Below are 22756 nucleotides of genomic sequence, written 5' to 3'. Positions count from 1 at the left end.
ATGCATAACAGTATATTTGATGAAGTTAAAGATATGATTGCTAAAGCCCAGCAATTATATACCAAACAAGCCAACAAGAAAAGACAAGCTATGAATTTCAAAGTTGATGATTATGTTTGGCTGAGAATAGAAAAACGTAGACTGCAAAGTGTAGATCGACATCCAGTTGTCAAATTAGCTCCCAGATTTTATGGACCATTTAGAATCATTCATAAAATTAATGACAATGCATTCAAGTTAGAATTACCATCTCATTGAAAAATTCACAATACATTTCACATTAGTTTATTGAGGCCATTTAGAGGCCAATTACATGTCCACCCTGTTTATGAAAACCCACCTTTATTAGAGGAAGAGACTGAAATACTTGAACCAGAAGCTATCATAGACACTGACTTTATGACCACTAGAACTGGCCGAAGGTATTCTAGATATCTAGTTAAATTTAAGAACCATCCTGTAGAGAAAGCACAATGGATGCACGCTAGAGACTTAAATGCTTTCCCCACTCTGTTAGCTCCACATTGAGCTAATAGCAATTGAGGTCAATTGCTATCCCACCCCGGGGGTATGATGCCAGGAGGCATATTTCACGGTGGATTCCGTGCCACGGTGGATTCCGTGAGGTTTTACGGTGGATTCCGTAAACTTTGATGACCGGGGCTCATACACAAAGTGGATTCTTTGTGCGAGAAGTTGATGGGGACGCCTGTCCTTTTCGGGCGTTTCATTAATTTAGTGTGTACATGGGTGATTCCATAGCGGGTGATTCCGCAAAATACATATTAAATTAATAAACGTTTATGAGTTTAGAGTGCGCACTCGTAATAAATTAAGGTTAGGATTTATTTCTAACCAGATGATTTATTTATGTAGCTGAAGACTGCTAGGTATTCACTTTTGTCGGTTTAATTGTATTATTTTACTAACGATTGTGAATGCTTCAATTGATATGTAGAGATAGCAGCAGTGGCGGAGGAAAGCATTGGAGTCTAGCGAGTATTCGACCCATGGATTATATTTTGATAGACGCCATGCCTATATTTTGTTATGTCTATTGAGGTATCGATTATTTATCATTATTTTGTATGCGCCTATGCGCAGGATATGTTATTTCTATTTGGACATTGTATTGGGCGTGCCAGACTCTTTGGGCACTGTCCATTAGCTTTACAAGGCATGGGGGGAGATTGAACCCAATTGGTCTCTTGCTCTTGTCATTCATGCTTTTTACCTTGTAACTTGTGCAAAAAGTAGAGTTCATTGTTCTTGGGGACCTTCCGGGATTCACTACGTGAGCATACAACGACCGATCTGCCCATCAGTCTCAATCTGAGATAATGCACTCTTGTACTTTCCGACTGTGCTACCTGTAGAGACTTGTTCCCAAACAGAAAAAATGGAAGCAACACTGGTACTCTTACCAGAACACCACGAACTTGGTTTGCTCTCTTGAGCTTCTTACCATGAACAAGGCTCTGATACCATGTCAAGATTGTGGGAAAGAAGGAAGGAGTCTCACTTGTAGCTTTCTTGCTTGCACAATGGGGGAGCACACAAAGATGGAGGCTGAAAACAGTTTTCCTCTTCTTAGTTGTGTAAGCCAAAAGGAACTCTCATACAAAGAAATAGAAGAACCCTATATATGGGTCTCAAACCAAACTCAACTAACTAAGGTTGTATACTAACTGAACCACGAACTAGAGTAGATACGGATAGCTGTAATCTAGCTATTATTCATGGGCGGTGTACTAACTGAACCACGAACTAGAGTAGATAAGGATAGCTGTCATCTAGCTATTATTCATGGGCGGTGTACCAACCGCATCTGCAACTAACAAGTCGGTGACATAAATGCACAACGGTCACCCTAGCATATCACGAGTGGAGCTCGATATATCAACAATTGTTGTGACCCCACTACGGCTCTCTTATATTCCAAGGATTAGCCCCAGGATGATACACTGTTTCAACATAAAGCACATACGCAACATAGTCCTCTCTTTTAATATTCATTCCAGTAGATAATTTAATCCTTACCACATCAATCCCCAAAAGGAAATGATAACACTAAACCTACAGCTTAGGGAACCTCACACTCAATGTAGGTCAATTGTTTGAAAACAAATGCTATGCATCTAGGAGATAATTCTCATGATACCACATATGGAAATATAGATGCAAAGTGAATGCTACATGTGCACAAATAAGTAAATCATAAGTCAATTAGTGTGGATGTGCACAAACAATTCTTTCCATGATTTCCCTCTAACGTAGTGCATTTTTGCTAAGGCAACACCAAAATAATTTGTGCTACTGTTATTTTAAGACTTAAAACAAATGAATCCTATATGTCAAGATATGCACAAACCCACAATCCCATTCCCCTCTTAAGGCTTTGCTCATGGTAGTAGATGTAAAGCACATTTTTAATGTGTTTTTCTTATGTGGAAAGCAATAAATACACAGTATATAGCATAAAGAATGTTTCTCAATTTTCATTTTAATTATACGAACAGCAAGAACAACTAATAATCTTGATTTTTCAAGCAACGAAAATCATATTCAATCATTTTAAACCATTTTCCATAATACACATGAAAGAATCATCATGAAACATTAAAGTTGAGCACTTATGCAATAAATTTTATACAAATTCATACATATTTCAACGTTGAAAGGCACTGATGCTCTTCTATGACCATTGACATATCCTCAACCTTTGATTTATGCTCCATAATACCTCAACATCATTACACGACCAAAATCTTTCATCTCAACCCGCCCCTCTCTCACATAGAATAGACCATGGAAACAAGGTGCATAGAGGAGAGAGAAAGATTAAAATCAGAGAATTTCATTCGTTGCATCAATTCTCGCATGCATATATTCAAAATAGAGAGCCTTCTACGACAATTTTGGCCAACACAGAGAGACATATAGTTGGAATCGAATTTTTAAATCCTCGTAAGGCTTAGAGAGCACGACAATTTTGGCCAACACAGAGAGACATATAGTTGGAATCGAATTTTTAAATCCTCGTAAGGCTTATCCATACCAGTTTGATTTTCGCACACACACTTCTCAGTAAGTGGTTTCGACCTCATTGGAGAGGTAAACGGGCTTTGAATTTTGATATGACTCGATGATTGACTTTGTGCTATCGAAATCTATCAATCTGGCCTCCATCACACACTTTCTAACTCTCGGACCTGATAGATGCTTCACAGCACCATATCTTGCAATCATTAAATGGGGGGTCAAATGACCTCCGATCAACAAACGGAGACTTGCATTGGATTCCGGACATCAAAATGTGTCTACGAGAACTCTAGCCCCTTGATCTACTCTGGATTCATTTTTCATGAAAATTTACTCTTTTATGCCTCTAAGGTCACTTTTACGCTCTAAATCGGCTTCAAAAATTTGCTCTCATTAGTGACCACGAGATAGGGTGACTCAGCCCATCAAATCCACGAACTCTTCAGCACATTAAAAAACATAAAGTTAAGCTGCTTCAAAGAAGAGCATACAACAAGACACAAATACAGCTCTCACCCTATCCCTGACCAAATCAAGACACGAAGATCCACAAGGGATAGGTAAAGTATAACCTGACATAGATCCAGAGCTAGTCATTAACCAACTGCTCCAACATAGACTGGCTAAAAAGAATTATCAAGGGATTCATCCTAAGTGGTGGTCTAACTTGCCTTTCGGACCTAGGACAAGTGGACTGGAACTTCTCCTAGGCGAGGACTCTTATAGACTAGTCTTTTATCTTCATATCCTTTTGATTTATCACTTTGTTATACTTAAAGTCTTGATACTTGGGTTCATAAAAAGGAGGGGACCTGAGCATATTGTTGCCCAAGGAGAATAGGGCATCGACCTCAAGCCCGATCTTGGCACCCAAGAACCTACCAAGCTCTCACAAGGCAATACTAAATCCTTTTCTTTGCTCGCTTTTATTTTTTCTCCAACCATCATTATTTTATTTGTTGTTTCGGCTAAATGTCACCCCTCCAAAGACACGGCATCCGACTCGTCCCCAGGAACCTACCAAGCCTTCGCAAGGCAATGACCCTTTGCTCTTGGTATTTTCCTTTCTTTTCTTTCCTTTTTCTTTTGTTCAAGGGCTAGAACCCCTTTTTACACATCTCTATATACTAGGGTTTTTTCCATATAGGTTCATTGTTTCTTCTCTTTCTTTTATTTGGTTGGCTTCTCTATTTGCCTTACAACAAATGGAAATTCCTAGAAAGAGCTACCTAGAGGGCTAGCAAGAAGGATCACCAAAAACTACCGGCTAAATGTCACCCCTCCAAAGACACGGCATCTGACTCGTCCCCAGGAACCTACCAAGCCTTCGCAAGGCAATGATTCATTGTTTCTTCTCTTTCTTTTATTTGGTTGGCTTCTCTATTTGCCTTACAACAAATGGAAATTCCCAGAAAGAGCTACCTAGTAGGGCTAGCAAGAAGGGTCACCAAAAACTACTCTAAAAAAGAGCTCTTTAAATAATTGATAATGCCTTTACAGGAAGTAGACAACTGCTTAAACCTCCTTAGATACACACAACCTAAACTTTGGGACTTCATGCCTTGACTTACCAAGGCAATGATTCATTGTTTCTTCTCTTTCTTTTATTTGGTTGGCTTCTCTATTTGCCTTACAACAAATGGAAATTCCCAGAAAGAGCTACCTAGTAGGGCTAGCAAGAAGGGTCACCAAAAACTACTCTAAAAAAGAGCTCTTTAAATAATTGATAATGCCTTTACAGGAAGTAGACAACTGCTTAAACCTCCTTAGATACACACAACCTAAACTTTGGGACTTCATGCCTTGACTTACCACCCCAAAAGAAAATTTTCCATATACACATCTACATATATAGCACAAAGGAAAATAACTCATAAAGAAAGGATATCACCTAGACTTGGCCACAATAAGCTTCTACGTAGCAAGAGGCTGGGATCCAAATACTCCATCAAATCTGTTTAGTGCAACATTAAAAAGAGCTCTTTAAATAACTGACAATGCCTTTACAAGATGTAGACAACTACTTAAACTTCCTTAGACACACAACCTAAACTTTGGGACTTCATGCCTTGACTTGCCGGTCCCCAAAAGAAAATTTCCCATATACACATCTACATATATAGCACAAAGGAAAATAACACGTAAAGAAAGGATATTACCTAGACTTGGCCACAATAAGCTTCTCCTAGCCTAAAGAGAATGGGTTATTTTAAATCATCAAACACATGGTTTTCTTGGCATATACATGCATCTTATACCTAGTCCAAGCCTTCCCACTGATATAATGTCAATATGGGCTATCTCTTTTTGGGTATTATCAACTAAATGAATGACCTCTTTGGGCTCAAGTGTCTTATCATTCAACTAGACTAGTCATTCTAGCTTCCCAAAGACCTCTCCTACAGAGAGAATCATAGATTTAGAACATAGATTTAGAGTATTGTACGTCATAGCTCGAGCTTCAAACCATTTTGTAAAGTAATCCATTGCTACAATGATACACCGCTTTTGTATAGTAGACAAAGGATGCACATATCCAACAAAATTGATGCCCCACTTCTCAAAGGGCAAGTCACAAAAATAGGATTAAGCGACCGCTTACGATTTTCCCTAGCATCACGTCTCTGATGAACATCACAATGCTTAATATGTGCAAAAGCATATAGAAAAATTGTCATCTACCAATAGCCAACACATAAAGGTTTTTGGGTGGTGAGCCATGAGTTTCTACCAAGTTTCCTATTTATAGATAATGTGTAATATATATATACCATGACAAAATAGAGGCTGCATCAATTATGCATAAATACTTGCAATTACTAATATCAGCCCACTCTTTCTTACGCTCACCAAAATCTACTAGGTTCTCTACAATACCCTACAGCTTTGGTGACTTGCGCTTAAATCATAGTTAGACTCATGCAAAGAGATCAACGATTTGGCTAGGCGATTAGGGGGTTGAAGCTTATTCAGTAATAATAAATGCAATCCCTCTACCTTAGTGAAGAACACCACCTTCTCATTTGTATCGGTGGGGTTTCTGGAGAAGTACCAAAGCTTCCTCTTTACCCCTGGCGAACTAACGTGCTTATCAAGAAATATTCGGTCTTGCTGCTCCTTGGCCTAAACTAGCCGACTAGTCCCTAATTAACCAAGGTTCATGAACCGCCACTTATTGACAGTTCGTGACAAAAGCACCACCTGTCGAAAATCAAGCGAGGAGGCCTACTAAGGACTCCCTGCATTTTTGGTTCTGACAAGTGCGTGTGTGCTCGCGCGCGCGTGTGAGCAAGCGAGTGACATGTGGGAGAAGGATGTGAGAAGAGAGGGAAAGAGAGAGCATTATTGATGTTTGTAGGTTTGGAAAGGAGGCTCTCTCTACAGATTCTCTCTGCCTGCGTTCTCAGAGCTATTTTGCAGTCATACATAGATGATAGAAGAGAGCAAAGCAGACTACCTCTTGTCTTCATGCACGTTCTGCAAACCAGGCAGTGCCTGGACTCCACTCCTCGCTTCCTCACCATGCAATTTTGTTCTCTGCAAACCGAGTGCAACTAACGTCTCAGAAAACAACCAAACCATAAACTTTGCCCTTCAGAACATTTCTTGCTATTGAACGTTTACACACTGAATAATTGATGTATCAGAATACAGTTTTGCAGGAACCGTGGCAACATGTGCTCCTGTTTAGGATATACCATCTTGCTGTTTGCTGTTTAACAGTTTTGTTACCGTAGCTGCTTGCACAGCAGAATTTGCTTACCCTATTCATAAACAAAGTGCATTCATAAATACTTGCAAGGAACAAGGATGAAACATTTGCAAAGTCTGCAAGTTGAACCATACGTGCATGTCTGCAAGTTGAACCATACGTATTACCCTATTCATAAACAAAGTGCATTCATAAATACTTGCAAGGAACAAGGATGAAACATTTGCAAAGTCTGCAAGTTGAACCATACGTGCATGTCTGCAAGTTGAACCATACGTATGGCTGGATATTAGTGCCAGAACCACAGGGTGATACTGGTTGTTCCAGAAAAACATTTGCAATGTCTACAGGTTGAACCTAAGCCCATGGGTGAAATAAACCAGCAAAGTTTGTATATTCAGTTTTTAAGCACCCTGGCCATTGCACCAAGGTACTAAACCAGCAGAGTTTGTATATTCTGTTTTTAAGCACCCAGGCCATTGCACCAAGGAACTGAAGTTAAGTTTCGCTCTATTGAGCAGTAACCAATCAACATTGTTAGCTGATACAATGAACAAATCCACTCCCAACAGCTCTAGAAATTGCACTAAGTGATTTATATCAAATTGACTCTGTCCAACACATCCAGTAAGCATAGGGCGCTTTTAAGCACCCTGGCCATTGCACCAAGGTACTAAACCAGCAGAGTTTGTATATTCTGTTTTTAAGCACCCAGGCCATTGCACCAAGGAACTGAAGTTAAGTTTCGCTCTATTGAGCAGTAACCAATCAACATTGTTAGCTGATACAATGAACAAATCCACTCCCAACAGCTCTAGAAATTGCACTAAGTGATTTATATCAAATTGACTCTGTCCAACACTTTGATGTAATTACTTAAGAAAAGATATCCAGTAAGCATAGGGCGCCACAATTCTATCAGGTCTTGTGCAAGGGAGGAATAAGGAAATAAAACATTTGCAAAGTCTACAGATTGAATCTAAGCAGGGTACATGGGTGAAATTCACCAGCAAAGTTGGTGTATTGCCTGGTTCTGTTTTTAAGCACCCTTGTCCAGGAACTGCAACATTTCACCTTTAGACGTGCAGAAATTGCACCAAGGAACTGAAGTTAAGTTCTGTTCTAGTGAGTGGTAACCAATCAACAAATCCACTCCCAACAGCTCTAGAAATTGCACTGAGCGATTTATATCAACCCTGTCCAACACTTTGATGTAATTACTTAAAATAAGATATCCAGTGAGCATAGGTCACTACAATTTTATCAGGTCTTGTAGCCATGATGTAAGTAGTCATACAAGCCATCGCAACCTCACCAAGTTAACTAGGATGCATGGCCTGCTGATGTGATTCCGGAAGGGCCTGAAAGGAAGACATCTGGAGAATCCGGGAACCATACAGTAACTCTGGCCTTTCTCAATTCCAACAATGACTAGAGAACAAACTCATTGCTCTACAGCACACTGGGTTCTTGGGCATCGTTACATGTCCAGAAATTACATCATGCCCATGCCTGTGGGCGTGCAAAAATTGCACCAAGGGACCAAGCTCCTGGCTTTATGACACACATTGTGGCACCAAAGGGTGCACCATACACACACGAAATCAAAACTCAGGTCATATTTGTTGGCGTTTATAAACACCGTCAAGAGCCCATTGGGGCAAACCTGTATGTACTACAAGAATCGAATTAGAAACAGTGCACAGTTATGGAAACCAAAAATACTTGCGAAGAACCAAGTCTAAGGACACTATTTTACATACCTATCTAATTCTGTCAAAGTCTAATATCATAGAATACCTGTACATTACCTGTCTAGTTCGCCGGCGCATCAAGAAAGTCTTAAGATGGTCTACATATCTGTGTACCTTACCTGATCATGGTGCAGCTGCTGCTATTCATCCCCACACTTGACTCATTACTTCTAGACTTGCTGACTGCTGGCTGCTGGCTGCTGTCAGGGGTACCAAAGACATTCCAAAACCGTAGGGTCTCATCCCCAGCAGCAGAAGCTACAGTAAAGCCATCAGGACTCTGCATGCCAAATTACACAAAGGAAACTGAAATGACCAAACCAAGATATACAGCTACTGAGAAAACCTGTAAACATACTGCAATGTGGTACTCGATATTATACAATCTAATACAGCCAACAGGATCTTTAATACACATGGTAATGTACCTGTGCCAAATGCAACACCCTTGACGTGTGGCCCCTTAGCTCTGCCATCTTCACCATTGATGGATACTTCCACAAGCACAGTTGATTCTGGCTGAATCCATGTGAGCTAAGCAGCTCCCTTTCATGCTTGCTCCACTGCAAAGCACATACCTGAGAGTTTGTATCCACACTATTAAGGCATGCACCAGTCTGGGTGTTCCAAAACTTGATACAGCGATCAGCTGTTCCACCTCCAGAAGCCAGCAAGTTGCTCTGGAACGGACACCAAGCCAGTGCTTTCACAGCAGCTTGATGATCATCAAACCGATGCAGATAGGAACTAGGCTGACCACTGGCCATTGCAGATGCATCCCAGATGTGGAGCAAATTATCATTTCCTCCACTAGCAAGTTGTTGCCCTGACAAAGACCACCTTAATCCACAAACCTCCTGCTCATGTGCATTCATCTTAGCCGTGAGATGGTCCCTTATCCTCACTGCAATTCCCACAGTTGGATTGAAAACTTTAAAAACAGTCAGATAAAATGCAAGCACTACCTTGAAGTAGGAGAACAAGCATAATCTGCAATTCAATGCACAGACTAAACAAAAACTCACCATCATGGTTAAATATTGAACTGTCGCGGCTTCCAGAGCTGAGGATTGGGCCACCATTCCATGCCAGACTTCCAACCCGAGCAGTGTGGCCCCTCATCGCCCTGACTTTGCATAAGGCAACAGAGTCCCAGAGCTGAACCTCACCACTGTCTAAACCTACAGCAATGTGCTTCCCATCTGGCCCCCAACTCACACTTGTAACAGGGCCATCATCTTCCCCCACCTGCATCAGCTCATCAATCGAGCCAGTACTGGCATACCACAGGTACACTGTGTTACCCAGAGCAACAGCAACTACATTCTTTGAGCTCCAATCCAACAAGTTCAAATAGTAGTCATCTAGAAGCTCTGGGGCATCAAGAGTCCTCTCTGCAGACTGTCCTCAGATACCACAATAAATCAGTACAACAGAATAAGCAGATAACATAAATGGGCTAAAAAACGTGGAGCAACAGTTTGATACAGACCTGAGGAATATGCCGAAATGTTTTGCTGCGCTTTGTTGCAGCACCATGGACATTCTCTGAGTACAGCAACCTCATGTTTCTTTCAAAGCCCTCAGGAGGAGGAGGAGGCTTACTCTTGAAAGCCAGAATTCTGGTGTTCTTGTGCATGATGTTGCTATCTTTCAGTAGATTTCCAGCCAGTTGTTTTCTGTACTCATCCTAAAGACAGAAAGCACAATAAATTCAGCATTGAAATGAAACACCTTCCTCATGCTTGCAATCAGAAAATTGAAACGGGAGGCTCACACTAGCAGCAGATGGCTCGTTGTCAAGATTCTCCTTAGCAAGCATATAGTTTGCGACATCAAAATCCATGGATGTGCGGTTCGCAATGAAACGGCATCCCTGGAAATTATCCAACAGCCCATAAGTAATACTGGATTTTAGCATGGCCATGGGATTACAGACTGCAGGTTAATACTACAATCTCAAATTTGATGACATGGTTGTGACACCAGAAACCGTAATCTGACAAACACGTCCTATTGACAAGGGCACAAACTGCAAGCTAACAGTACAGACGAGATCACAAACTATATGCTAGCATTGCAATTACCAAAAGGATCGACATGGTTTGTGATATTAGGAACTGTAAGCTGAAACTGTAATTGCAGTAGCTGATGATTACAACAGCACAGCCTGCAATCTAACAGTGCAAATATGAAACCAGCATTCAGCTCCTATGAGCACTGGAATTGCAATCCAGCAATCAATTACCGGAGTATCGTAGGCAGTAATCATAAGGCCTTCAATTTGATGTGTACTAAGGCCAACATTCAATTGACTAATGTCTAGATCACTAACATAAACTGCGAGCTAACAATGCAATAATGAAAGGGGCATTTCAATTAACGTCTAAATCACTTATCCGAAAGTGAGCACCTTAAACAGGATATAAGCAAGGCTAACTAAAATCACGTACATGCTGGGATGACTTGCGCGCATGGACTTCTGGCGATGCCCGCTCACCCAACACCCTTCTGATGACAGCAGGGCTGCGACACGGCGTGGCCATGGCAAAATCGAAGAGCAAACAAGAAAACAAAGAACACAGAACTGATTTTCCTCGGCAGAGGAAGTTAGCTGATCAACAAAAAGAGCCCTAACTAAGACAAAATCACAATACAAGGCACCACAATGATCAGGTTAGCCTAAACTTGGCTAAATCCTGCACCTTAAACCAACCGAAAATGAATCACTGGGACAACTACCAAGACCTTAACCGGCCCTGCTGCCTACAAGCTGCAGGCAGGGGCCTGGCAGATGGATTAAACCAGAAAAGGCACAAAGACACAGAAATTCATACACATAAAATGCAGATACAAGATTAGCTGCGTCGAATTGGAATACAAACATGCGACACAGCAAAGCGTTAACGACTACAACGGAAACTAAACAATTTGAAAGTTAGCAGGTATGGCGATGATTGTTAGATCACAGTGGATTGCTGTTTGTGTTTGCAGAAGATTTGACGAGAAAGTTCTGAGAACAGGAGAGAGATTTTATATGTTAAGAATGAAGAAGGGGCTAACGGTCACTAGCATGAGAGAGGATTTTGCCCTAAAACCAAACGTTCAAAATCTTTTGGCACTTGCAAGCTGTCAAAACTTAATAAATTAATTAAACCAGTCATCCTTTCCCAAGAAGAGATAAACCTACGAATCTCTTGAGAAAAAGCTTGCGCAAGGGAAAATTTGGTTTTTTTTTTTTTTGCAATGCAAAGTATTTACATCACCCCTAGATTGGGAACAAACATTGAGATGCACTTTTTTGAAAAGCTTGACCACAGGCCTAAGAGCCTTATCCATCTTGACCATCATTTTAAACAAAATGGTAGCATCAACAAAGATGTTATTACTAAGACTAGCTTGGTTCTACCAAGAACAATATTATTCCTGAGGTTCCACATACTAAGCAAGGTGTTTCCTTTGAGGGTGCTCCAGATCTTTTCAAAGACCTCATTCAGATTGCCTCAATCCCCTAGCAACATCTGCTTCCATCCAATTGTATAATGCATGTTTATTTCCTTCATGGTTCTCTTAATCTGCCTCCATAGGGCTTGAGCCTCATGGCACTCCCAGAAAACATGTTTAATTATCTCTTCCTTCCTCCTACAAAGGGGGCACGTGGGTGAGACATGAAAGACCTTAGATCATCTATCCTTGGTGGCTAGCTTGTTAGATGTAACTCCCCACAATAGTGTGTTGATCCTATAAAAGGGAGTCGCCTTCCAAACCTTTTTTAGTTCCATGTTTTGAAGCTCCCCTTAGGGTCCTCCTTTTGCCAGGACTCTGTTGTCCTTATTAACCACCTTGCATTGGGTTCTTTGAAATTTGTCATTCTTTGGCTGCATCAAGCAAAGGCTTGCCATGAGAATTGACCGCCTCCTTTTGGATTGACTAGAAGGGAGGGATATAAAGGACTATTCCGAAAGCTAAAATAATGACTAACCTCGTTCTCAAAGACTGCATGGAGATTTGAAAAGGAGATCCATATGGGACATTCAGAGAGCAATACATCTTCAGATGAAAAGGTTACAGACCATGGGAGGCAATGGACCAAATTGCCTTTGTATCCCATTGAGCATACAAGCATCTAGCTCCTCTAGCCTTGAGACCCAACCAAGATCTGAAAGAAACCTTTCCCAATGAATTTGAAGTACACCAAGTTGTAGTGTGCCTGTTGATAGGTGTTGAGGAACCACCTAGAGAAATCATCATCAGTGAGCACTCAACCCATAGTAAAGATAAAGCTGACCAGAAGCAAAGTCATAATATCTATGGCAAAAGTTTTCCATAGGTGGCTCCATGCAACCTTGAAGACCTTCTTGGCATTGGGGGAGAGTGCTTGCTTTCTTGCACTGCTAACCTTCACCATACACCTAGCTAGGTATTCATTACCTCTCGATCAAAAGCTCACGATGTTAAACATTGTAGAAAAAATAGAAAGGTAAAAGAGTATGTTTTCCCACATGGTATTCTTTTTCTCTGGCGCTAATCTTAATGGTTGATAAGAAATGAATCAACCCCTTACAAAAGATAAAGAAAAGAAGAAAAGGTGTAATTTTCACCTTAAGAAAGGCTATATATCCCTAACCACTACTATAGCATGACCTTACAAGCTATGAATCAAACAAGAACTCTACTACCAAGGTTGAGCATTCAGCTAGTCCCCACACCCCATAGTTACCATGTAATCTCTCCCATCTCCCACAAAGTGTGAATAATCAGGGCTACAATTATAAATCAAACAAGAAGTCTACCACCAAGGTTGAGCATTTAGCTAGTCCCCACACCCCATAGTTACCATGTAATCTCTCCAATCTCCCACAAAGTGTGAATAATCACTATCCTCCAAATCCTAAATACAATCTTTATAGAAGGAATGTCTACAAATCTATGGTGTGGCTACTTTTAACAATCTAATAAAACCAAGCAATAATACTAGCAATCTACTCCCATTTATGATCATGCTTGTCAATCATTCTGTTTGTAAAAGTCTAGCACGAAATCATGCTCAAGTGTTGACCAAAATGAGATAGGAGTGGCTCCCTCTAAAAGCTTCATATTCACCTCTTGAGTCTTTGTGTGTGTCCCAAGTTGTTATCCCCCACATCACTATCATAGTCTTAGTAGTAGCATGGAAGGCTGTAATGCACCCATACCTCTTAGACCTAAGGTAGCTCCATAGTAGTATCTCAATGTATACTCTAGCTTTGCACATATCACACAAGCTACTTGATATCAAGGATATATAAGTTCCAAAAATGTTTGAGCCTTGTTTATAAACTTTTAGAAGATCCTTGAGAGTGTTTATAGGGTCACCTTTGTCAATGCTAAAGTTAGTCCTTATGACAAAGCCTATGTCAATGCTTATGTTGACACCTATTTAGAAGGCTCAAAAGGTCATTTGTAGGCACGATATTGTTTTTCGTGAGAATATGCATAAGTAGCATGAGTAGGTAGTTGAGCTATGTAAGGTGATATTTTAGGAGGAATCTCATACTCATGTACAACCAGCTAGATAGCCTACAATCGATACTCTATTGGCCCATGATCATAATGTTAAATAGGATGTACATGCCCCATAACTTATTTTGTGATTGTCTACTAGAGATAGACGTCAGCCTAATCAGTTTGTGCCCTCCATGGCCTATGTCATAGTGACAACTTTTGGTGAGCATCTTACTTATGAGGAGGCTATGCATAGAGGCGATAATTACTCTTGGGAGAGGGCCATGTAGCTAGAGTTTGATTCACTGGTGTAGAAACACCATACATGGGATTTGGTTCCTTTTCCCAGTGGAAAACATGCATTGCCATGCAAGCGGGTGTATTGCACTGGTTGAAGAGTATCCCTATATATCCCAAGCTAGCATAAAAGACTAGATTATTTGCTAAGGGTTCTAAGTATGAGCATGGTATTGACTTTGATTAGGCCTTTTCTCCTATAGTCAAGATGACTACCCTATGCTTGGTGTTGGCCTTAGTTGCTTAGCTAGATATGGATCTCTATCAGATGGATATTAAGATGGCTTTCTTACATGGAGACTTGCATGATGAGATTTATATGCAAAAGCCTGAGGGATTTTAGGAAAAGGGTAGGGAACACTTAGTGTGCAAGTTGAGAAAAAGTCTTTATGATCTTATGTGGCACCTAGGGAATGGTATCATAAATTTGATGCATCTATGAGAATGTAGTCTTACTCCTACAGTGATATGGATTTGTGTCTCTATACGAGGAAGGCTTGTGATGGCAAACTTATTATCTTGGTACGTTATGTGGATGATACCTTGATTGCCGTGAGAGCTCATGATGAGCTAAATGCTTTGAAAACTTAGCTCAAGAAGAGCTTTGAGATGAAGGACATAGGGTAGGTCTCACATATTCTTGGGATGTGAATCACGTGTGATCGCTCTAAGGGATTCCTTTACTTATCATAGAATGAGTATATATAAAAGGTGCTTGAGCACTTCCATATGCAAGATTTAAAGCATATTGGATGTCCTTTACCTTCCCATGTGAAGGCCAGTCGATTAGATTGTCCCCATCAGATAAGCAAAAAGCTAAGATGGCCAAGATCCATTGTGCATCCTATAGTGGGTAGTTTGACATATTCCATGTTAGCCACACTCCCTGACATAGCATTTGTAGTAGGAGTTATGGCATGCTATATGGCTATATCTAACTGATGATATTGGGACATGGTGAAGGGTATCATGAGGTATCTAAATGATACTGCAGATATGTGCATTTGCTATGGTGGCAAAGATACTACAGTCATGGGTTATACTAACCCTAACTATGCAAGACATGCAAATAGTAGGATGCCCACCTTTGGGTATGTCTTTACCTTTGCTGGAGATGCTGATTTTTGGATATTGGGGGTGCAAAAATACATGGCCTTATCTATTATTGAGGCACAGTATATTGCAGTCACTGAGCCTTGTAAGGAGGCTCTATGGTTAGGCTAGACCTTGGTATTATTATTACTAATCCTACACTACATTCAAATTCTATGAGTGCTATTCAGTTAGCCAATAATATAGTCTTCCATGTGAAGACAAAGCACATTGAGGTGCACTATCACTTCATCAAGGAGGTGGTAGAGGACAAGTTAGTTGAGTTGACTAATGAGAATCCTATAGTTTTGCTCACTAAAAGTCTTTCACTGGAACATTTTGCCTTTCTTAGGAAGATGATGGATGTAGGATGAGATGATGTCTATTTCTCATCCTGTTGTACTTTATGTACATTTATACTTTGTCAATTTTTTTCTTATTGTCTCCTTGCTAAAGGCACATTTGCCTTTAAATTGAAGGTTTTTGGGGGGTAAAGGTGCATGTGCATATGCCACCTTGTATTTACTTTACACATCGTGACTATATACTTGTACACTACAAGTGACAAACGCCCATCACTGTCACTTTATTCTTTTTTTTTTGGTGACTATTGAATAAGGGAAGGTCAATCATACATTATGAATATTGGAGTTCCCACATCCTGTATCTATCTCTCTCTCTTACTCTCTTGCTCCAGCTCGCATGTCTCTTGCTTTTGCTTGCTCGTGCTTTCACTCAAGCTCCACCTTTTCAATCTTGGATTTTTCTAAAAGCCTTTTCTTGGCCAAAAAATTGGATGCTGATAGGTATCGTGCATTTTTTGGTGATTCTACATGGAAGATTACATGTAACAACCTCATTTTTTATAGAGACGCCAAGGTTGGTAGTGTGTATCCCTTACTTGTATATAGATTTGTTGATCATGCCCTGATTGATCTTTGCCATGTATCTCTTTGGCATCATTATCTTGGTCATATGTTCCTTAAAGGAATGAAAGTTCTAACTCATCTATAGTATTTACCACCTCTTGACTACTCATGTTTTGATTCACATGATCATTGTTTACATGGCAAGAAGACTCATAACCTGCATTAACATTTTGGTTTTATGTGCCTGGTGAGCCATTGGCTCTTGTGCATTCAGATGTTTGTGGTTCCATGTCCTATAAGTCATTAGGTGGTGCAAAGTATTGCATTATATTCATTGATGATTATGCACATAAGGTTTGGGCATCCCATAAAGTAGAAGACAAAAGGTTTACCTATGTTTTAGTGCTTTCTTGCTATGGTTGAGAACCAATTTGGACATAGGATGAAATGCCTATGATATGATAATGGTGATGAATATGTCTTTGAGGCATTTGAGTAGTTTTATTATCAGAGGGATATTAAGAGTCAATTGATTGCCCCTTACACCACACCCTAGAATGGTGTTGTAAAGCTCATGAATAGGACTATTCAAGAAAGAACTAACAATATGCTTAGTTAGGTAGGCTTATCACAAAATTTTGAGCTGAGGTAGTTAGTATTGCCCTTCATTTGATTAATAGATCCTTAAGCACTACTCTTGGTGATAGAGTTGTAGAGGTATGGTCTAGCAAACCTCCCTCATATGCACACTTACAAGTCTTTAGATGTGAGACTTTTTGCCATATTTCCAAGCACAAATGTAATAAGTTGGATCCAAAGTTCATCAAATGCATCTTTCTTGGATATGGTGATGTGGGTGAGATGGACTATTGCCTTTGGGATCCACAAGCTTAGAAGGTTATCCACATCGCAAGTGGTTGAGATATGTATAGTAATCTTTCAGGAGGAGCCTCCTGCTATAGTATAGCTAGTCCCAGTTAGACAATTGCAACTACTAATGATGTAGTGGTCCAAAATTCACATGATGTGTAGGATTATGAGGTTAGATATAAAGGATAGGCATTACAGACTCCACCAGAGCCTCATGTCCTCTTGATTGTTTTGAATCCTCTATACATTATGCCTTGGCGACAAATTCTAATGAGGCCCTTGCTTATGAGGAGGCTATGTGTAGAGCTCATAGTCACCATTAGAAGAGGGCCATGTAGTTTGGAGTTTGATTCACGGTATTGAAGAAAAATGATATGTGGGACTTGGTTTTTGGCCAGATGGTAAACATGCATTGCCATATAAGTGGATGTATAAGTTGAAGAGTACTCATGGTCGCCCTAAGCCAATATACAACATTTGTTTGGTTGCAAAGGATTTTCAACATGAAAAGGGAGTTGACTTTGATGAGATATTCTACCATGTAGTCAAGTTAACAACCTTTTGCTTCGTTTTGGCCTTGGTTGCCTAGTTAGATCTAGAGCTTTATCAGATGGATGTGAAATTGAATTTCGTATATGGGGATGTGCATGAGGACATTTATATATAGTCGCCTAAGGGCTTTGTAAAAAAGTGCAAGGAATACCTAGTGTCCAAGTTGAGAAAGAGTCTCTAAGGACTTAAGCAAGCACCTGAGGAATGGTACCACAAATTTGATGTGTTTATGCATTCACAAGGTTATTCTTTTAGTGTTGTGGATTTGTGTATTTACACTAAGAAGGCTTGTGATGGTAACCTTATCATTTTGGTACTGTATGTTTGTTGGGAAACACACACTGTCAAGGATTTTCACGATAGATCACTTCATCTCAAATAAGTTGGAAAGTACTTCTAAGTGAAGTGGAGCAACACTACAAGGGACTGGGGCAATAGCGACGCCGATTAGCGACGGCGTCGCTATCGGCGTCGCTATCGGCGTCGCTATTGGCGTCGCTATATGCGTCGCAAATGCGACGCAAATAGCGACGCCGCAGGGAAAAAAAGCGCGGCCGAAACCAGAGCGCCGTTTTCATTTTGTTTTCTTCGCCTTTTGAGAGCGAGAGCGAGGGAGAGAGCGAGGGAGAGAGCCAAGGCTTTGTGAGAGAAGAGGAGGAAGAGACTTGCTGCCGCCGCCGCCGCCGCCACCGCCGCCGCCACGTCGTTGTTCGCGAAGGAGAGGAGGAGCCCTCGTTGCAAAGAGAAGCCGCCCACGCTCGCCATATCTCATTGGTGAGTCTCCCTCTCTCTTTCTTTTACTTGTTGAAGGTTTAAATCGTTCTCTTTTGTTTATTTAGGAGAGGAAAAGAAAGAGAAGGAGAAGGAGAAGGAGAGAGAGGGAGAGAAAGAGAGGGAGAGGGAGAGAAAGAGAGTGAGAGTGCATTCTCTCTCTCTCTCTCCCTTTTGCTTGTTTAATGTTTAAATTACTTTCTTCTTTGCTTGTTTAGGAGAGGAAACGAGAGAGTAAGAGAGAAAGAGAGGGAGAGGGAGAGGGAAAGGGAAAGAAAGAGAAAGAAAGAGAAAGAGAAATGGAGGGAGAGGGAGAGGGAGGGGGAGGAAATAGGAGAGGGAGAGAAAGAGAAAGAGAGGGAGAAGGAGGGAGAGTGCATTCTCTCTCTCCCTCCCTCTCCCTTTTGCTTGTTTAATGTTTGAATCACTTTATTTTTTGCTTGTTTAGGAGAGGAAATGAGAGAGAAAGAGAGTGAGAGGGAGAGGAAGGGGAAGGAAATGAGAGAGGGATAGAAAGAGAAAGAGAGGGAGAGTGCATTGTATCTCTCCCTCTCCCTTTTGCTTGGAGGATGTTTAAATCACTTTATTTTTTGCTTGTTTAGGAAATGAGAGAGAAAGAGAGATAGAGAGGGAGAGGGAGAAAAAGAGAAAGAGAGGGAGAGGGAGAGGGAGAGGGAGAGGGAGGGGGAGGGGAAGGAAATGAGAGAGGGAGAGAAAGAGGGAGGGGGAGGGAGAGGGAGCGAGGGAGAGGGAGAGGGAGAAAGAGGGAGAAAGAGGGAGGGAGAGGGAGAGGGAGGAGGAGGGAGGAAATGAGAGAGGGAGAGAAAGAGAACGAGAGGGTGAGGGAGAGGGTGAGAGAAAGAGAGGAAGAGAGGGAGAGGGAGAGGGAGAGGGAAGGGAATGAAATTTAAGATAATATACGTATCGATAATGGTATGCAATGTGCTTTGCATACGGCCACGTACTTCATCAAAATTAACCCAAAATTATTGTTATAGAAGTGGAGATCCCTTAAATTGAGTATAGGATAATTTCTCTCAGGTCTTATGACTATGAGTAGAATTGATTGAAATAAATTTTATTACTATAGTTGTAAAATTTCATAGATGGCGCGCATTAATTTTAAAATGGATTACTTATACTCAAAGCCGAGATATAACAAAAAATTATCTACCAGGACAAACAAATCGTTGAGCATGATACAAGGCCGAGATATAACATCGGAAAATCTCTCGACTACTATATACAATGCAAGGTTTATGGTCAACTTGCAAGTTGACGTACATCTCCAAAAAGCTATCCATTTAAGCCTCATTTGCTGTAATGTAGATAAGATGGCAAACGAAGAAGGTCCTATTGTTCAAGACCGCGAGTCGTATCTTAATCAGCGTGTCCCATGTCCTTGCTCTCAATGCAAGTTGGCAATTAGACGAAAACGCCGATTATCTATAGAACACGTACGACGATTTGGCGAGTTTCAACCTGAGATTATTGATCAGGCGATTGCAGATTTTCAGCAAACGGTATTTTCAAGTTAGCATTTTTCATGCATTGTACTCTCAAGCTAATTGAAAACCATACACAATAAGATTGGGTCTTGTTGGCAAATTTTGTGTCCAGGGGGGTGATGTCTCGACCCAAGGGGGAGTGCACCCTTTGCGGCCAATTAGAAGAGTTCGTGGACGTGCGATGGATGGATGGCAGGAGCCAATAGACCACTCGCAAGGCCCATCTATATCGTCAATGCCAGAGGAGACAGACAACCTTCCCGACTTGCCTACAATCTTGGAGCCTGAGATGGAGGCAATGATCGATGCATTGATTCCCATGGATGTTGAGACATCTGACCCGCTTAGAGAGGAAGCATCCATACCATTATATGATGGGTGCCGAGTATCTCGGTTGAAGACATTGCTTGCACTCTTAAGTGTGCAAGCAAAATACGGTTGGAGCGATACGAGTGTGATTGAGTTATTCAGGTACCTTGCATACAGACTTCATTGTTTTTTTTAAAAACATTATTATTGTAAATATGGATGGATTTTTTAAGGTGTTTTATGATTTTTTCAGGTTATTGAAATATCATATATTGCCACCTGCAAACACCATGCCTGAGTCTCGTGATGATGCACGACATGTTTTACGGAAGCTTGGCATGGACTACAATAACATCCATGCATATATCAACGATTGCATATTGTTTCGAGATGAATACGAGACTATGGAGACATGTCCAAAGTGTGGTGCTCACAGGTATCGACAGGACTTGCAAGGGCAGACCATCCCTCAAAAAGTCCTCAGACACTTTCCGCTCATCCCCCGCATAAACCACATGTTTCGCACGTCTGCCATGGCAAGCTTGACAACGTGGCATGTGCAGAATAGGTCTACGGATGGAGTGCAACGAATATCAGCAGATTCGCGCGCATGGAGCCACATTGACTCTACCTTCCCAGGCTTTGCGCGAGAGCCAAGGAATCTTCGGCTCGGTCTCGCCATGGATGGTGTGAACCCATTCGGTCTGCGCTCGACTTCTTACAGTGTGTGGCCTATAGTGCTTGTCAACTACAACATTCCTCCATGGCTTTCTACGAAGAAAGGACATCTCATCCTTAGCTTGCTCGTCCCGGGCCGCTACAAAGTAAAAAATATGGACGTGTATCTTCGTCCATTAGTCGATGAGCTTAAGATTTTGTGGGAGGAGGGGGTCACGGTGCAAGATATGAGCAGGCGCGATGGTCGGCGGTCAGCCAACATTCGAGCCATTCTCATGTGGACGATGCATGACTTTCCGGGATTGGGAGAGTGCTCAGGTGAGCAGACCTTTGTTCACGTCGGTAATATCTATATTTTATTTCATTCAATCAAGTATTCACTAGGTCGTGGATCGCCTTGCAGGTCTCGTTACCTCAGGTTATCATGCATGTCCATTGTGTGGGCCACAGTTAGACTTCCGAAGGTCACGAACCATGAAGAAGATGGTATATCAAGGACACGCCACTTTCTTGCCGGAGGATCATGAACTCAGGGAAGGTTTTCTTGGACGACCTCCAGCACGTATGAACGCTGCAAGCTGGTACGAGCTGAAAATGGTTAACCCGGAATCACATCCAAATGGAATGCGACGGTTCTCAGTTTTCTACGAGTTGCCATATTGGACCCACTTACAGGTCAACCACTTGTTGGATCCCATGCATATTTTCAAAAATGTGGGCAGCTTGCTATGGGACCACATCACAGGAAAGAGAGACACTATAGGGTCACGAATGGATTTAAAGGAGGTAGGTAAGATGGAGGCGCTTTGGCCGCAGTCGAGTGCTGAAGGGGGAGTGCAGCTTCCTCACGCTCCCTGGGTTTTGTCTACCAAAGAAGAGCGCATTGTGAAGCAAGTAATCAAGTCTATCCGCACTCCGACGGGTATGATGCGTTCTCTCAGGTCCGCATTTTCTAAAGATGACCAAATGTCTGGGCTAAAATCCCATGATTGGCATAAGATATGTCAGGTTTGTGAACAGAATGGATTTTAATTAGCGTGGACATTTTGAAATTTGAAAAGTGACCATTATTCTTAATGCTTTCTCATTTGTGGCAGTTTGTCCTACCGATTGCGATCGCGGGATGCCTAACTCCAGAAATTCGCGGGGCCATTTACAAGCTGTCGACTTTGGTGCAATGGATCTCACAGAAAGAGATTAAGACGTCCTCTATTGAATCCGCAAGGCGGGGAGCAGTTGAGACGGTCTGTCTCTTTGAGAAATACCTGCCCACTAGCATGCTCACGATACAAGTTCACCTTCTTGTGCATCTTGTGGACGAAGTGGAGATTGCTGGACCTGTCCATACGCGATGGATGTTCTTCCTGGAGCGCTTCATGAAAACCCTGAAAGGCTTTGTGCGACAACGAGCTCATCCGGAAGGTAGCATGGCGGAGGGTTGGTTGGTGTCAGAGGCATTAGTGCATATCTCACAATGGCTACCAACGGTGGAACCAGACAATGAAATGCTATGGACGCTCAAGGACGATGACAGGCTGACTGGAGATGTGGTGGTTGGAAATGGGGTAGAAAAAAGAATGGATGCCTCAATGGAAGAGAAGGTGAATCGCTTTTGTATGTTGCACCATGCCTCCATGGAGACGTGGCTCGCCAAGTACCAAATTGCAAGGCAAGATCGAGAGGAAGCGCGAGCTGAATTCCGACGCAGTACGCGTCACCGATCGATTCGATATCCCGAAGGCATGGAGGAGATGCCGCGGTTTATGTCAACACGATGGTTGCATGGAGCCTTGATCGCAGCATCCAGCGAAGGGGCAG

The 22756-nt window shown here is 41.6% G+C and overlaps 1 protein-coding gene across 2 annotated transcripts; it reads right to left on the bottom strand.

Annotated features, from left to right (window-relative positions):
* Positions 1 to 7396: 7396 nt before the first annotated feature.
* On the bottom strand, positions 7397 to 11578 carry LOC148027901 (cell division cycle 20.2, cofactor of APC complex-like). Of its 2 annotated transcripts, XM_087689608.1 has the most exons (7): positions 10962 to 11578; positions 10286 to 10384; positions 10001 to 10198; positions 9534 to 9909; positions 8937 to 9412; positions 8628 to 8788; positions 7397 to 8420 (listed from the first exon to the last, which is right to left on the bottom strand). In XM_087689608.1, exons 1-7 carry the CDS (start codon positions 11052 to 11054, stop codon positions 8399 to 8401), a joined length of 1425 nt encoding a protein of 474 aa, XP_087545734.1. In that variant the 5' UTR covers positions 11055 to 11578; the 3' UTR covers positions 7397 to 8398. The 2 variants fall into 2 exon arrangements, with proteins under 2 accessions (XP_087545734.1, XP_087545735.1); XM_087689609.1 differs by having other exon boundaries at positions 7398 to 8788; positions 10962 to 11577.
* Between the last annotated feature and the right edge of the window lie 11178 nt (positions 11579 to 22756).

The sequence above is a fragment of the Lygodium microphyllum genome, chromosome 12, assembly GCF_053477565.2.
Source record: "Lygodium microphyllum isolate KBCC chromosome 12, Lygodium_microphyllum_v1.1.10, whole genome shotgun sequence".
Taxonomy (NCBI): domain Eukaryota; kingdom Viridiplantae; phylum Streptophyta; class Polypodiopsida; order Schizaeales; family Lygodiaceae; genus Lygodium; species Lygodium microphyllum.
This window is presented reverse-complemented; position numbering and strand designations above follow the sequence as displayed.